Genomic DNA, 14,333 nt, shown 5'->3' with positions numbered 1-14,333 from the left:
TCGTGTTAAAAAGTATATAAAATCGAGGCAGAATTATCACAATGTGTAAAGTAGTGAACGAAAAAGCTTTTGATAAAGAAAAATATCACATGTGACTATTACACGATGATACTGCAGATCAGAGGTTTTCAAAGTCTGACCGTGGGCCTACATGCAAAGAAAATGTGAAATGAGTTGTATGGAACAGAAGTCTCTTTCCACACTTACTTTACTTGTTAAGTTTTGCACTATTCTTGGACGTGTACAGGGTCAAGAGCATCCTCTCTGACTCAGACTCACTCAGTAATTCAGCCATGATGCCAAAAAGCTCCATCTGAGTCTCGACCACTGTCACAGTCCAGTTGACAAGATAAGCCTGAAATAAATATATAACGTTTGAATTTAGACAACATCAAAGGTAACTCAGAATTTTACTTTAATGCTCTTCTTTGGCTTCTTGTCTTTTCTTTTTTAGTTCAAAGTAGTGTAAATATTTCCTCAGCCTCCCTTCAGACTGTCTGGAGGCCTCCTGGTGACGCCCTCTAACAAGATTCTGATTCTGCTTTGTAATTTAGTAACAGCTTTTAATGAGACTGCAACCGATGATTATATTCAGTCTGGATTAATCAGTACCGACTGTGTTGGTTATCGACATTTATGGAAAATTGTGAGCAATGCCGTTGCAGGTGCTCTATGTGACTATCATAAGAGTTTGCTATTTTCTGTCAGATAGCATAGCGATTGATTAACAAATTGTTTTTCGCTATAATTGTTTGCAAACTGTTGGTTAGTTTTGTTATCAATGAGTAACAAAGGGACTTATTTGACAGTTTTCCAACAAGTTTCATCACAAATCATGATTTCATGAGCAGGACGTGTGAACAGCCTAATAAGAACCATTTCTGTTACAGATTTAAAATGCCCAAAGCTATGAAATTATTACAGGTGGCACCACTTTTGTCAGTCCCCACAGTAAAACATGTGTTACCTGTTAAGTAAACACAATCCAACATGTGCTACTTTCTGCAGTGAATGGCCTGTTCTTCTTTTTGACATCCAACTTCCCAGAGGTGGGACTACACAAAGCAAAATACATTAGTTGAGTAGCAATAGTGGTTATTGCCCATTATTATTTCTATGTCACAGTATTTGAGTGATTGAGTCCTGACCTGTGTGGTCTACTGGGGGTCAGTACTGGTTGTTAAACAGTCTGACAGCAGCAGGAAGGAAGGACCTTAGTGCGCTGATGGTGTCCTGCATGGGGTGGGAGACATTGTCCATCATTGATGATAGTTTTGTTATCATCCTTCTCTCTCCCACCACCTGCACTGAGTCAAGGGACCCAAGACCGAGCTGACCAGACAGTATGACTTTCCTATCTTCCCCTGGTTACACATTCAAGGGAATTTCTATCATGTAAGTATGACGCAATGAAGTTGGATGTATGCACAGATAAATATGTTCTCTGGGGATTAAAAACAGAGTGAAACACTATGTGTTGTGTCCTCAGTGGTCTGATGTTTCCTGCATCTAAAAGCAGACACTAATCGGCCCTTTCCTGTCTTACAACTGGCCCACATAGGAAGTGTTTCGCAGTTTTCCCGCACAGCTGGATGAACGGCATGAGAACATGTGCAGCACTGGCACAAAAATGCGGAGTTAATGACACAAACCCCAATCGCCGTCAGCCCAAACATCCAGCAGACGTTTGAAGAATATGTTTCAGCTTCTATATTCAATATGTTCAGTATGTTCGGTTCTTTTTGTTCCCAGCTCCTGATGGAATGACAGATACCTGATCTATTTATCATGCTATTTCTCTAACTTCAAAACACACTGGATGTCTGCAGTTCAGCATTGGAGAATGAGTTCTGTTTACACAGGTCCAGAGGAATGCCATTTCTGGTGCTGAGTTAGTACAAACCACAGCTATGAGGGGGGGGGTGGGCAGGGAAAGTTTTGAGGAAATGGGTGTTGAGGACTCCTCCTATATCTTACTCCACATTACCAGTCTGCACCCTTCTGTTCATGTTTTAGAGCTGTAAGGAAAAAGAAAGCAGAGGACCAAGTGGAGAGCAACAAAGGGGAAACTTTGTCATTAAAGGGTTTAGACTAAAAAAATAGCGGGTAAGATTTTCTTTACTTTTATTTTGTTGTACTCTGTGAAAATCAAGTGACTGAAATTGTTTACAACGAAGCTAATGTCAAAAGAGAAGCACATGTGATCGAATTCTACCAAAGGAGTTGAACTGTATGTTTTAACCTTTAGAATGATACTACTTGGAGGAGCAAAAAATACTACTTTTGTTCCTCAATTGTTATGTGCTGCTGAGGCTCTCTGTGACCATTACGATGGATCTGTCTGTGTCAGGGACCTTAAACGCTTACGTAAGCAAGATGTAGGGGTGTGTAATCAAACTCGTGTTTCTTTGCTGGAGAAGACAAACAGCGCAAGCTCGTGTAAGGGGAAGTGCGTAACATCCATGTCTCAGAGGTTTTCACAGTGAAGATTTTTAAGAGGGTCCAACTCTTTTCACTTTTTTTTTCACTTTTCACAACACATTCACGCAGATCATTATGTCTCTGGCAAACAACCATTCCCCTTACATGTGATTAACAATCAAATAGTGACACCATCTGAAGTGCAGGTCAAAGGTTATCAGTCTTTCCGGGGTTCCTGCACGATAACGATGATCAGATTTTCGGGTTTTAGCCCATTTTCTAGCTGCAGCCTTTTGAAACAGGAGGACCAGAGAACAGCATATTACAATAACTAAGTTAGGACATCCGTTTTTTTTCAGCATCACACTGATAGAACAGGTTGGATTTCATCTCATTTGTTTATTGTTTAAGATAGGACCGATGACTTTATGTAGAGAATTGAAGAACAACTATCCAATACAATATATCACTGTATTAATAGACAACAGCACAACGTGGGGCTTTAGCAATGTAATTTGTCTTGATGTGACTCTGGAAGAAATAAAAAAAAAAATCCCCCCAATTTTTTTTGATAATTAAGCTTTCAGAAACAATTTAGTCATCAATACATCCAAATAGATCTGGTCTCAAAAGTGACTTTATTTGATCAACTTTTATCAACTGAATTTATATTTTTAAAAGACATACTTCTAAATTTAGGAGTTTGGAGGGGCCATTTTGTAGTCCAGATATGAATAACTGCAGAGTGGCAATGCAGAGTACCAACTAAAACCATACACATAAGGACTGACCCCTGTGTACATCAAACATTACTTCAGAGTCAGTCTTGTGTTGAACAGGCGTGTGTGCATGATATTAACCGGTACCTTTTTATTTACAGAGTCCTCACTGGAAAACTACTGTGTTGATGACTGTAGTTGGCATCAATGCGCTGCTTTACTTTCTCAGATCCGTTCTACCGGGTGGTTTTCACATTGTCCTCCTGAACCTGCAAAGATTGTTTTTACTTTTAATGATGTAATACTATTTACTATATATCATGTTGTAATTACTTACTGTATATGTTAACTAGCCCTCACATTTGCAAGGTTTAGGACTTTAGATATTACTGTATTGTCTTTTACATGTATTTTCCAAATCACCCTCCCTAAACCAAAATTTTAGGGTGTCATTATTTAACATTTTTTAACATTATTTAGAAAGATAGACATATAGACAGACAGACAGACAGACAGATAGATAAATTCTTTATTAATCCAGATGAAAATCGAGGAAAATTTGCCATCTATCGTTTCTTTTTTTAAACTACCAATCTTTTTATTATTATTAGAATATTAGAAAAAAAAGAACATTTCCTGTTAATGAACCCCCCTTACTAAGTTATAAGATATAACTTCAAATACATATTTTGAAGATAGTTTTCTATTATTTTGCCCTGTCGGCAAGGCAATATATATTAAAAAAAAAATCTGTATTTCTTCATTTTAAGCAAGATAGGGAACTAAAACTAAAAACTCTTACGCAACAATGTGACTAATGCAATCCCTACTATCCATGAAAGGTTTTGCAATTTAACTTCAACTCAAGAAAGTTTCCTCTGATGTTGACAATTAGGGAATGAGTTGAAAACTGAGGTGAAAATACCTCCAACACCGTCAAGTGCAATAATGGACTATCATCCTTTATCATAGGATTCATACAAAATGGACAGAAAAACTGTCAGAACACTGGTAGACAGGGCAGAGGTTTGTTTGCAGAGGTCACATGGGGCTAATGCTTGATGTGCTCCTCAGAGACTCCACAGAGGATACAGTGACCCCACCTCCTTTTCATGCTTGTGGGCTGATGAATGTACAGAGATTGTCAGCGCAGATGCAGAGATGCGTGATGAAAGTGCTCAAAGAGTTTTTGGTCAAGTGTTTCAGGCCACGGAAATCTGCCAGCCATTTCAAATTTTCATATGCGTGTGCAATAGTGCTAAATAATGGTTCTTTGACTTTGCAGTCAAACTTAGCAGCACTGTTTAGTCTGTATTCTAAGCAATTCCGTACTTAATTTGGAAAATATTTAAATCGCCAAAAATGATTATTTCTTTGATTTTGTCATTCATTAAAAAATTCACATTGTTGCCTGTACGCAGGAAACCACGGTCTCTCGCCAAATAGCCATGGTGTTTCTGCTCATATCCATAACTGTGCTGCATTTGGTCAGCTTGGTCATGCTCCTCATCGCTACCCTGGAGAAGGTGAGATATAAGCAAAACTCAGGTTTTACACTAGATGTCACTCTTACACTGCAGTCTTCTCTTTAAGAAACCAAACGCAGAGACGCTACACATCAACATAGTTGTGGTTTTGTGCAATGTCCTGTTATAATAAATTGTCTTTGGAGTAATCAGTGCTTTCTTTCTTTCTGTCTTCTTCTGCAGTCCTGGTGGATATGGGCAGATTCAGAAATCACTGACCTTTGGTATAACTGCTTCTATGATAATGCCACTCAAACCTGGTTGTGTGCTGCTACCACTGAAAGCGGTAAATCATAATCAAAATATATCCATTGCATGTTTTCCGTGTTGCAAGTGACTGTATGTCATCTAACAGTCATAAGCTTTAAGTTTTACTGCAGTGTCTTACACGGCTTCTGTCCTCCTAGACTGGCTCCAGTCCGTCCAGGCCCTCATGGTCCTCTCTGTGGTCTTCTCCTCCATCTCCTTCTTGGTCTTCCTGTTTCAGCTGTTCACCTTATCCAGAGGAAGCCTCTTCTACTTTACAGGCCTCTGCCAGGCCTTTGCAGGTTATTTGTGGGCTTTTTCCTTTATCACTGTGAAAAGACTTGACACCATTTTACATCTTTACTCCTTTGAGGACTTTAAGGTCTTTATGCTGATATTAGCTAAGTTTCATCAGAATTTTTTTTTCTCATTATCAACAGATCTCACAAAAATACCAAAAACTGCAGTGAAATGGCCCATAAGTAAGCTTTTTCTATGAAGCCACCTGTTGTAGAGCTCAAATTTGTCCAAAAATTATCACTGAACTCTAGATGCTCACAAAAGCGCCAAAGATGTGTTGAGCACTGCCACATTTAGTCCTCATCAAATGCTGCCAAGGAATTTGTGGCCCAATATTAACAGATTTCAATCCTCGGATCAACATACAAATTGGTCGAAAGTGATAACTTTCATCCTTTAAGAACAGTGATTTTTTTTTAAGTGTGGACATTTTTGGAGTGAGGCCTGCAGGAAAAGCCTGTTAAAGCTTTATAAGGGAGGACATTGTTCATTCTCTGGTGATGCCCTTGGGTCTAGACGAAAGGATTTGCGATGTGAAAAGCCTCAATTTCAGGATGATATTCTGCACTTTGTGTCTGTATTTAAAACATAACTGTAACTGTAATTTTTTGCTGAATAATGTCTAATTATTTTCAAACCTAAATGCATACCAGTATTGTGATGGATCCTCTAACGTGTAGTTAAATATGAAATTCTTTTTTCACAGGTTTCACAGACTTTGCCGCCTGCCTTATCTTCACCTTCCACAGAAAGGAGATATTGAATGACTCCAGAGATCTGAGCAAAGGACGCTTTGGCTTTTGTTTCATCCTGGCGTGGCTGTGTGTCCCCCTTCTTCTCATTAGTGGAGTCCTGTATGTCCACCTGCGCAAAAAGCAGTGAGACAAAACAAGAGAGCGTGTGCTATTGAGAGTGTCACGCTCCTGTGTCCCTTCAACCACATTCCAGTTAAGCACAGATAAAGATGCCTGAGAAATGAAAATGAAATGAAATGATGTAGTTCGTTAATGAACCAACTTATTTCTTCCTCTGGTATGAGGAACATTAAATCATCTTGGTGGCATCTCAATCTGTGATTGAACAAAAAGCCATGCTGTGATGCATGAAGGATTCTGGCAAAGACATATCAGCAAATAAATAAATAAACTTGTGTTAAATCTTTCTTTGTGATTTTTGTGTTGAGCTTGGATGGTTTGCTTTGTATCTAAATAAGAAAAATACATATTGTTGCCACACGTCAGCTCTACCAAAGAGCATCCCTGTGTTTAAACTGTGTAATCCTGCCTGATTTTGAGCTTTATGTGTAACACAGAGCAGGTGCAATCCTCTGACACAGCATAGTGGCTGCAAAAGCTTCACATCCTTCTTTGTCGTGTAATCTTGTCATTTTTGCAGCAGTTGCTGTTTGTTAAGGTATGTCCACACTGTTTTCTGAAGAATTAGAGAGCAAAATATGTAAAAATCAACAGATGGCGTGTGTCTGTGTCGGCGACACAAAAAGAGATTCCAAAGAAATATAAAAGAAATTGCTATGGTTGCACTTGTGGCTTTAGATGCAGAGGCCAGATGATGATTAACAGTGTTACACATATCTTTTAAACCCACCTATCAGGCTGGACCAGTCCAAAAAGAAGAGAAAAGAAAAAAACAAACAATGTTATAAATCTCCTCCTGTCAGGTAAAGGTTACGTGGCTCACAGATATGTAGGTGGTGTAGATACTGAAACTAGACTTTATAAGACTGATTTTGTCTAAACACTGCTGAGAAAGTCATTGGAGATGGAGCGGGGCGATGACAGGGTATCTGCACAGTGAAGCGGTCTTTCAGCTGTACTGAATGTCTGGAATCTGAGAACAATGTCAGTAACAAGGCGTGGAAAAAATAGAGCAGTGTGTGTCACTCACACAGGGGAGGGAACTTATGACGAAACAGAGCTCCCGAGAGCCGACGAGTAACTACTGAACCTGACAGACAAAGCTGCACAGAAGGTGAGTTTCACTGTGTGTTGAAATAGTATTTATCATAGGTCAGCAAGCAAACCGGTCACCTTAACTTGTTGGTGTTTTTTCTCGTGTTTAAGAGGAAAAGGCTGCTGGAGACCAAGAAATGCAATCAAACTTTTTATCAGCAAGGACTGACGAGAAGCCATCAAGACTGCTGGCACTAGCAAGATCTATCTAACGCCTATCTAATGTACTTTGGACGGCTCTTGACATCATTCTGACTTTGTGCCAGAGGAGTGAGTGAAAGTGGAGAAGTGTGTTTTGAATTCGCTGGAGATGGACTTGTTGTCACACTTCTCCTGTGAATGGTGGAAACTCTGAAACACAGAATCTGTTCCCAGAGACACAAAGCGCTGCAGTCATGTCCAACTCCCAAGAACAAAGTCTGAATGAGAATGCTGTCTTCCTGCCAGTGGATAAGTCTTCCCCGGAGTTCCTCTACTGTGAAGAGGAGCGTGAAGCAGTGGAAAGACTCCTGAGTGAAGGACCAGCGGCCTTCTACAGCGCCGTCGGCCCAAAGTGCTCTGGCTGGTTCTTATCTCCCGAAGAGGTCAGCCAGATAACCAGCTGGGCTCAGAGCTTTCATTTAAACCCGCCGCAGGTAGAAGAGGAGAATGGCGTGGAAAACAGCTCAGAGATGGAGGATTTTTGTTCCACCTACTGCCCCAACCACACAGACATACTACCCCCGGACCTGGAGCTGGGCTGGCCTATCAAACCCTTCTTTGTGCTGGGAGCAAGTGTAGCAGTCCACACCAATCCTCCTGCCGAGGGAGAGCCACCCGTCAGAGAGGTCATCAGACGACACTTCCAGAAGGCCAGAAAAGTACGCAAATATGAAATGGGTTGAATTTTCATGGATACCCACTGCACAGCTTTCCATATGGGTAGCCTTGAAGCAAAAAAGCGACTTTTGCACCATGACATTTTGGAAGAAAATAAACTTTTTAGTCAGTTTAGTTTTTGTAAGTTAGCTCTTCATACTTTTTTTACTAGTAAAAAAAATAATAAAACATGTTGTTTGCCAATTAGACATGATCTGATAATACACACTAAATTATAAACCTTTCCAATGAACAATTAGTGATGTCTGTGCATTTTGACACAATCCGAATAATAACACTAATTATTTCATTTTATTTCAATCAAAAACATTCACCAGCTTGAGGATCATCACTTCAAAGCATGCAGATTCTTTTCATCAGTTTTTACTTATCTATTTTCTGAACAGCTTATTAAATCCTTTTGCCATACAAAAAAAAACCAAAACTTTTATTTTCTCAAAATCACTTGTGTGTTGTGCAGGTAATTGCCATCGTGACCAACAGACTGACAGACAGCGCCATAATTGGTGATTTACATAATGCGGCCTCTCGGAATGTCCCCGTCTACATCCTCCTTAACCAAAGGTCCATTCAAGAGAATTTCACCCTCAACAGATTAAAGCATCCGGTGAGTGCACACCTACAGCAAAGACTCAACACACCAAGCAGCCATCCCCCGATACATGTCTGACGTGGCAATGAATGAGACAGAGATTTCTAACAAGTCCTTTTCAAGAGTCATAAGAGGCTCAGCACACTGTATGCGTACTCCAAAGACATATTTCTTCAACTGCAAGCGTGTCATGTTACTTTGGCATGCTTATGCCCGGAATATGCACTAAGCAACATGTAGCAAAACTGGTTACATGGAATTTGTCTCTGCTATATTCAAGGGATGAAGATCCTGTTTGAGTGTGAGCGTGCATGGTTGTCACGTATGTCTCTGAGTGGCCCTGTGATGGACTGGTGACCTGTCCAGGGTGTACCCCATCTCTCGCCCAATGACAGCTGGGATAGGCTGGCCACAATAACCGTGAACTTAAGATCTGGTATCATAACAGTCCTTTTTTTGTAATATTATATATATACAGTATATATGATATTTTCAAACAAAACAGCATTTCTCTTACTCAAAGTTAAATTTTAAAGTCCTAACTGGCCGATGCTGACAGGTTATTGGTCTCAACACTGTGTTTACGTGCTCACCAGTACGCTGGTATGTGCAAAGAGACGCATGTTCTAATAGTGTTTTTTAGGAATCTGTAGTATTGCAACCAGGAAAAAATGCCTCGACTTTGATTGGCATTGTTTTTCTTTTCTCTTGCCCTTATCGTTCCACTGAAGGTCCCCACACTCATGTGTCACCTGTTTTTTCATCAGCACACTGGCTTCTTCCAGTTAAATACATCAGCTGTATTCATAACTCCAAGCTTCGCCAGATTCTTCGTTTAACTTCACTGTCCTGTTTTACAGGTCGGTTTTGTTTTTGGAATTCTTAGCACTTTTGGGTATTTTACTTTTAACTTTTTAACTACATTTTTACGAGTTTTTGCTTTTTTCTCCAATCCTGGATGTGATGCATTTGAGTGCTCTCCACCGAAAAGTGATCTCTGGAAAATATCCTACTGACTGAGATGAAAAGAAACTTAGATTAAGCCATGCACGCATGATCCAAGGCCTGAATACTTCAATGAAAATGTACATAGGGATTCTCAGACTATGATCCAACTTGAATAAGCTTGTTAACATTTTCATTTCGCATCCCTACTTCTGAGGTGATAAAGACGTTGTCTAATACTGCTTGGATGTCAGGTGATTTTAAAAATGATCCCTCTCAATGATTTCTTTACTTTTGAGTTAAACTCTTGGGTATTTGGTATGATGTGAAATTAAAAACTTACAGTTTACATTTACAAAATTCAAAAGTACAGGTAACTCATGGCAACGAGGGTTAGGGTTGGTAGTCAGCAGAGTGATTATAATGGAGATTCAGATATTTTATCAACACCTTGCGGATTTTCATTTTAAACTTGATACTCTGTTCTGACACTATTTCGGAGATAAATCTTTTCAGCTTCTTTTTTTCTGGGAGAGTTTTGTTTCTTCTACTTTTCTACTTAAGATACCTCCAATGTTTTCCACTTGGCCAGATCACACTTTGAAAATTTCTCTCCTTCAAAAACTTGTGGGTGATTTGGGCAGTGTGTTTTGGATTGTTATCCTGCTGGAATATATCTCTTCTGCAAAGCTTTTGCAATCTGGGATTCTTCTTGTCGGTCACTATATTGATAGTGTCACAAACATTAATGTTGCCATTGATAAATGCCACCCCTCCGACAGCAGTTTCCCTCGTGCGCCCACCTCGGTGCTTCACTGTTGGGCCTGTATAGTCCTGACTAGCTTCAAACTTAACGTGCTGAACCCTGTCTGAGCCAAACATGCTCATACTGAACATCCTGCCAGTATTCTTCAGGCTTCTTTTCTGTCTTAGACACCATCCATAGTGGTTTTTATGTCTTTTGCTGTGTCTGAAGTGTCAAAGAAACTCAGATTTTCACTATGCCGAGTCTGAAGGACTGCCCGTCTGTTTTCAGAGGTGGATTACCGTCTGTGGCATCATTTTTGACACAATGATTAAACAAATTATTGTGTAAGCATAACCAAAACCAGACTTATACTTCAATGTGAACATGTTAGTCTGACCGCATATGAAATCAAGTCATGCGTTGATTTTACTTAAACAGTTCTACAATATTTAAATGCATCAAAGCCTACCAGTGCAATACAGATTAGTCCACAGAGGATGTGAAGCTTCTTAATGGATGTTCAGGCTCAGCAACCCTCCAGAAACGATGGCTGACTGCTTTCTCATACAAATAGAGTCCGGACAGGAAAAGGCACTACTTTCACTTGTTATCACCTCACTGACTCTTGGCCTTACTGAAATGTCTTCCTCAAACATTTCAGCAAGTTGTTGCATTTACATTCTGCCCGAGATAAACATTTAGTGGGATGCTATCTTGATTTTCACATGAAAATTTGTACACATGAAGTTTTTTTTTATCTGACAGAACATGAGGGTCAGAGTTCTCGGAGGGAAAACATTTTGCTCAAGAAGTGGAAGAATGGTGGTTGGGGAACTGAAAGACAACTACCTTCTGGTGGATTTAGAGACAGTGATTCATGGCAGCTACAGGTAAACAGAGATAGACGTCTCCTCAGCTCTTCTCCTTTCTCAATCACATGAGAGTGACCTAACAAGTCATTGCTGTACTCTGCAGTCTCACATGGACAGACGCCCACCTGCACCGGCAGCTGATCACCGTGCTGACGGGACCGGCCGTTGACTTGTTTGACAGGGAGTTCAGGATCCTTTTTGCTGCTTCAAGTCCAGCCCCTGAACCATTGAGAGTCACAGCTGGTACTCATGCAAATCTGCCTCATCAGCTTAAAGACTTTTCACATCTCAGGTCTCAGAAACAACTCTGTGTGGAGCCTGGGACAATCAATCCTCCGTCGCCACCTGCAGACAGCGTCCTGGACTGGGGAGCGATGGGTGTTGTTCAGGGAGACCGCTGCCTCCCCGGCAGGCCTTTTGAGCTACACGAGGAAGTTATGGCTGACGAAATTCCACAAGACAAAAACAATAGTGACAGACCTACTGTGGACACACTTACATACAAGAGGCACCTTATGGATAAGAGAAGGTACCGTACCCAGATTATTTTGACTTATCCATCAGTGTGCATTAATCTAACATTTATAACTAGAATTCATCTCATGATGAAAGTCATTCTAAGGTATTAAAGTATGTCTTTAGTTTCTGTTACATTCTTTTAGTAATTCCCCCTGCAGAGAACAGTGTTGTTTCAATATTTTGTGGCAGCCCATAATTTTGGCTAAAGAAACTTTCTTGAATTTTTTTTTCTGTTAATGTTTTAAGCAAATTGTTGATTGGGATTATAAATATTTTCTTAGCAACGCAGAGCACTTGTCCAGAGACCCACCAACTACACAGAGAGTGAAAAGGTAAAATCACCAAGTTAAAAGAAGAACACAGAATGTGATGTTATTAAAATGTCACACCCAAAATCAAACCAATTTCTCCTGCAGGCTGGAGCATGCCATCGCCAGGCAACTCTCTATTGAGAAAGACACTAATTTATATGACCGAACTATAGCAGGACTCGATGATAAAGCACCAGATCCAACGCACACGCAGTCTTACACTAAGAGATGGCAGCGGTCAGGATTAATGCAAAATTTGGAAAAGGAGAGAGCAACAGTGGAAGATAGCTCCAAAGTGGAGAATGCACTGACTTCTAGAGTAAGTTACTGCTCTTAGCTGTCAAAGCACTTGAGTTAAGTTTGATTAGAAGCTGCTGGAGAAACTGAGATGCATTTCTCTCCTTCACTCAGAGGCCTATAATCTTGAAGGTGCCGCAATCTGACAGCTTCAGCTCGATAAGTGACATCATGAAGAGGATTCCTCAGGGGACGTCAAGCTTCTTTAGGAGAGAGCTGAATTCTACAGTGTCGGACCGGACCCGGTCCATGCTGGACCTGAGCGGGCAGAGTCTGGATGTAGATCACTATGGGAGGGGAGTTCCAGTACCGAGGTTTCAAGCAAGCGTGAGTGTTGCCATGTTTCTGTGTATCCTTAAAGGACAGATGAGTATTTGACCTGACAACCTTGTTTTTTTTTTATAAACTTTACTCTTTCTGAGTCTCAGAAACAAAGGGTTGTTTCACCCAAATGAGAAACACACTGGTGACAGATTAACAAGGGGGTAATTTCATCATTCTTCTGTTTACTTTTTTCTTTTTATTCAACAGTTCTGGTTGTGTAGTCGTGGTCTGGACATTTGTTTCCCTTAAGAATCAAGTGGAATAAGGTGTGGATCAAATCTTGATTCACAACGACTGTCATTGTACATGATCCCCTTCTTAAGTCACCCACTGAATGTGTTTATTTATTTACATCTCTGGAAAGCAATCTTACCCTGAGGGGGGAAAAAACCCTGCCAGATACCTTAGGAAATCCACAAAAATAGAGGTTTTGACGAAGTCCATCCATAGAAAAGGGTGCCTGTTTTTTAAAGTAACTAAGCACTTTCACTGGACAAAATTTGCTGTCAAATTGTTTCACATGAAGAACTTTTAGAAATCTAAATGAGTACCAAGTAAGAGAAATAAGAAACTAGTAGAATAAAGAAAGAGACAAATCATCCCTATGATCATCTCTTGAACCTGATGGAAACAACCACCGAAGCGTTGATTATTGCAAGTCATTGTCGCAACAACAAAAAGTCATCACCTCTCAACCTTTATATTCTTATTGTCACTCTGTTGTCTCTGCAGTTTGAGCCGGATCACGCGACGCCTGCTTTAGCCCTGATGAAGAAAAGAAACGATGAACTAAAATCTTCCCTATTCAGAGCTTCTGAAACCTTTGTACCCAAAGAGAGGACTCGCAGCTCCAACTGGGGGAGGCTGCTGACAAAGAGGGAAGGAAAATATGACTGACGAGGGAGGATGAATCTCCTGTCACCGGGGAAGCACAGCAGGGGATGCCTGCAGTGTTCATTTCTTAAAATATAATCCCAAATGCTTCAAATATGTTGAAATATTGTTGTAAATGAACAATATACCACAAACAATGTTGCTCAGCACGGATAATGTAAACTGTTTTAATAATTGGAAAAGTACGGATGTTTTTGCATTCATGCAGACAAGTAGTTACACAGCTGGTTGAAGATATTAGCTCTGAAGTGGGAGCAAATTAACGTTTTGCTTTGTGAAACTTCACTTCCACTCTTGGAAGTGAGGAGAAAAAAGTGATTGATTGTTTGGTGGAAAATATGAGATGTAGTCTTTGGGCTGTGTTATGTTGTTATTTTTACATAGTGAACTTGGTGCAACTATATAGGCTACAGAACTGTATATCATTCATATGAAGAAGGAGATAAATCAAACTTTTGTTTATAGATTAGCCGGTATCACTGTGAAGAGAGAGAGAGAAGAGATAAAGACACAGGGTTTGGCAGACTTGGTTTTTGAAAGTGAGTTTTAGAAGTTGGAAACCAAAAACCAGAAGTTGGATTATGGCCTTAAAGGTCTCGCCCCTGTTGGAACGGCGGGTGGAGAAAACTCGTCGGTGTAATGTTATGAAATAATCATTAAATAGTTGATTTTAAAAAAAAGCTACAGAATTCGTCATAGGAAAATAAAACAAATGCAAAACCCTCATATTTTTTGTGTTGTATGTCTCAGCAGCTTAAATTGCTTTTTTT

General features: G+C 40.1%; 2 protein-coding genes across 2 annotated transcripts; both read left to right on the top strand.

Moving 5' to 3' along the window:
- The first annotated feature begins 1,988 nt into the window (after positions 1–1,988).
- On the top strand, positions 1,989–6,369 carry emp3a (epithelial membrane protein 3a (MAM blood group)). Its single transcript, XM_075462187.1, has 5 exons — positions 1,989–2,106; positions 4,562–4,666; positions 4,850–4,952; positions 5,074–5,214; positions 5,919–6,369. Exons 2-5 carry the CDS (start codon positions 4,589–4,591, stop codon positions 6,092–6,094), a joined length of 498 nt encoding a protein of 165 aa, XP_075318302.1. The 5' UTR covers positions 1,989–2,106; positions 4,562–4,588; the 3' UTR covers positions 6,095–6,369.
- A 592-nt stretch (positions 6,370–6,961) lies between these two features.
- fam83e (family with sequence similarity 83 member E) lies at positions 6,962–14,289 on the top strand. The gene is made up of 9 exons (XM_075461322.1): positions 6,962–7,201; positions 7,294–8,042; positions 8,522–8,668; positions 11,112–11,236; positions 11,322–11,747; positions 12,019–12,069; positions 12,154–12,367; positions 12,460–12,672; positions 13,402–14,289. Exons 2-9 carry the CDS (start codon positions 7,578–7,580, stop codon positions 13,564–13,566), a joined length of 1,806 nt encoding a protein of 601 aa, XP_075317437.1. The 5' UTR covers positions 6,962–7,201; positions 7,294–7,577; the 3' UTR covers positions 13,567–14,289.
- Positions 14,290–14,333: the final 44 nt, after the last annotated feature.

Source organism: Odontesthes bonariensis, chromosome 3 (assembly GCF_027942865.1).
Source record: "Odontesthes bonariensis isolate fOdoBon6 chromosome 3, fOdoBon6.hap1, whole genome shotgun sequence".
Lineage (NCBI taxonomy): Eukaryota > Metazoa > Chordata > Actinopteri > Atheriniformes > Atherinopsidae > Odontesthes > Odontesthes bonariensis.
This window is presented reverse-complemented; position numbering and strand designations above follow the sequence as displayed.